The 1597-nt window shown below is 61.6% G+C and overlaps 1 protein-coding gene across 1 annotated transcript; it reads right to left on the bottom strand.

The window, feature by feature from the left end:
- Positions 1-656: 656 nt before the first annotated feature.
- Positions 657-1137, bottom strand: LOC104521286 (protein S100-A13). The gene is made up of 2 exons (XM_010163232.1): positions 985-1137; positions 657-791 (listed from the first exon to the last, which is right to left on the bottom strand). Exons 1-2 carry the CDS (start codon positions 1135-1137, stop codon positions 657-659), a joined length of 288 nt encoding a protein of 95 aa, XP_010161534.1.
- Between the last annotated feature and the right edge of the window lie 460 nt (positions 1138-1597).

The following is a 1597-nucleotide window of genomic DNA, read 5'->3' as shown; positions in this document are numbered from 1 at the left end:
CGGCACAACCACCCAGTACCGCGTGGGAATAGCCACGCGGGCACCGGGCCCTGGATAACAGGGGACAGGATAACCCCGTGGCAAAGATTTGGGAAATTCCCAACAGAGCTGGGATTTGGGAGATGAACACTGGGAATAGGAGCTCAGTTAGGAGTGCTGATGTGTCCCCCCCATCCCACGTGTCCCCCCAGTCCCGCCCAAGACCCCAGAAAGGATGGATATTGATGTCTTGGAGGTGGTGGCTACCGTTGGCCAAGGTGGTATCGCTCCCAAGCCCCACCCTGGGTCCCAGCCACATCTCTGCCACCCATCGCAGATGCACTAAGCAACCCCCACAGCCCGACAGGAAGGTGTTTGTGGGGCACAGGGTGGCACCTCATCATCCAAACCAACACAAGGACCATTTGGGAACAACCTTATCCATCACAGGTTCCCCACAGCAGCCAACCCAAGGCAGAATGAGCTCCAACCCACCACTCATGGTGCTGAGCTGGTCCCTGGGCACAGCATGGCCATGGGTAGAGGGAGGCAGGGGAGGAGATGGGCTACTCAAATCGGGGACCCCCCCCACCCCGCTGTGAAGAACCACAGCGATGCTCAGGCTCATGGAAACCTCTTTTATTAGGTCCACGTTGGCTGCGTCCCCACCAGCCCCGTCACTTCTTCCCGGCTTTCTCCCTCCTCATGGCCTTCGCCAGCTCCCCGATCAGCCGCCAGTACTCGCCAAATTTCAGCTCCTCGTCGTTGTTCACATCCAGCTCCCTCATCTTCTCATCCAGGGAGGGGACATCCTGTGAGGAGGACAGAGGAGGCTCGGCCACATCCCGGTCCCAAGCGAGGGGATGCGGGATGGAGGGGAGTAGGGGCTGCTGCTCACTCTTGATTGCAAATCCCAGCGTACCGGGAGCAGCCCCACAGCTCGGGGGGACCCACGGGGATCCAACTGCCCCCCAAGCACCCCACACATTCTGCCCCTCACCTCACCTTCATCAGGTTGGGCAGCTGGAGCTGGACCAGCTCCTTGAACTCGCCGGCTGTCAGGGTGCCCTTCTTGCCCTCCTTCCCCGCGTAGGTGAAGAAGACGGTGACGATCTTCTCGATGGCCATCTCCAGCTCAGTCAGCTCGCCCGTGGCCATGGTGCCAGGGCACGGTGGTGGCCCAGAGCTGCAGGGAGAGGAGCCGAGAAGGGGTCAGAAGTGGAGGGGTGTCCTGGGGAGGTAACACCCGGGATGCATCAGGAGAAGGGGTCAGAAGTGGAGGGGTGTCCTGGGGAGGTGACACCTGGGATGCATCAGAAGGGGACCCTCTCCTCTTCCCCAGCCCAGAGTGCAGCGAGTCTGCAAGGTCTCAGCTCTGCAGGGCTGAGCAGGGTCCTGGGCTGGGGGCTGCTCCCTGGGAACCGAGGGCTTTGGATAGATGTTCCCCAGCTGGTGTGGGGAGGGGGAGCAGATCTGTTTGGTGACGCCACTGCCATCCCGGATCAGAAGCAGCCAGGATGGGGGGGACACCAGGAAAGGGATGGCGGGAGATCAGGAAAGGGATGGGGGGACATCAGGGGTCCTGCGAGCGTTGGAGACGTGGCGGTTGGGGTGGGAT

This window comes from Antrostomus carolinensis, unplaced genomic scaffold (assembly GCF_000700745.2).
Source record: "Antrostomus carolinensis isolate BGI_N321 unplaced genomic scaffold, ASM70074v2 scaffold33352, whole genome shotgun sequence".
Classification (NCBI taxonomy): Eukaryota; Metazoa; Chordata; class Aves; order Caprimulgiformes; family Caprimulgidae; genus Antrostomus; species Antrostomus carolinensis.
Note: the sequence above shows the minus strand (reverse complement) of the source record. Positions and strands in the feature narration are given on the sequence as shown.

Excerpts from the sequence above, each read along its gene's own strand:
- LOC104521286 (XM_010163232.1), bottom strand. The coding sequence starts at position 1,137 with ATGGCCACGGGCGAGCTGACTGAGCTGGAGATGGCCATCGAGAAGATC. Across the intron at positions 792-984 it reads AGCTGCCCAACCTGATGAAG|GATGTCCCCTCCCTGGATGA; the intron begins GTGAGGTGAGGG and ends TCCTCCTCACAG.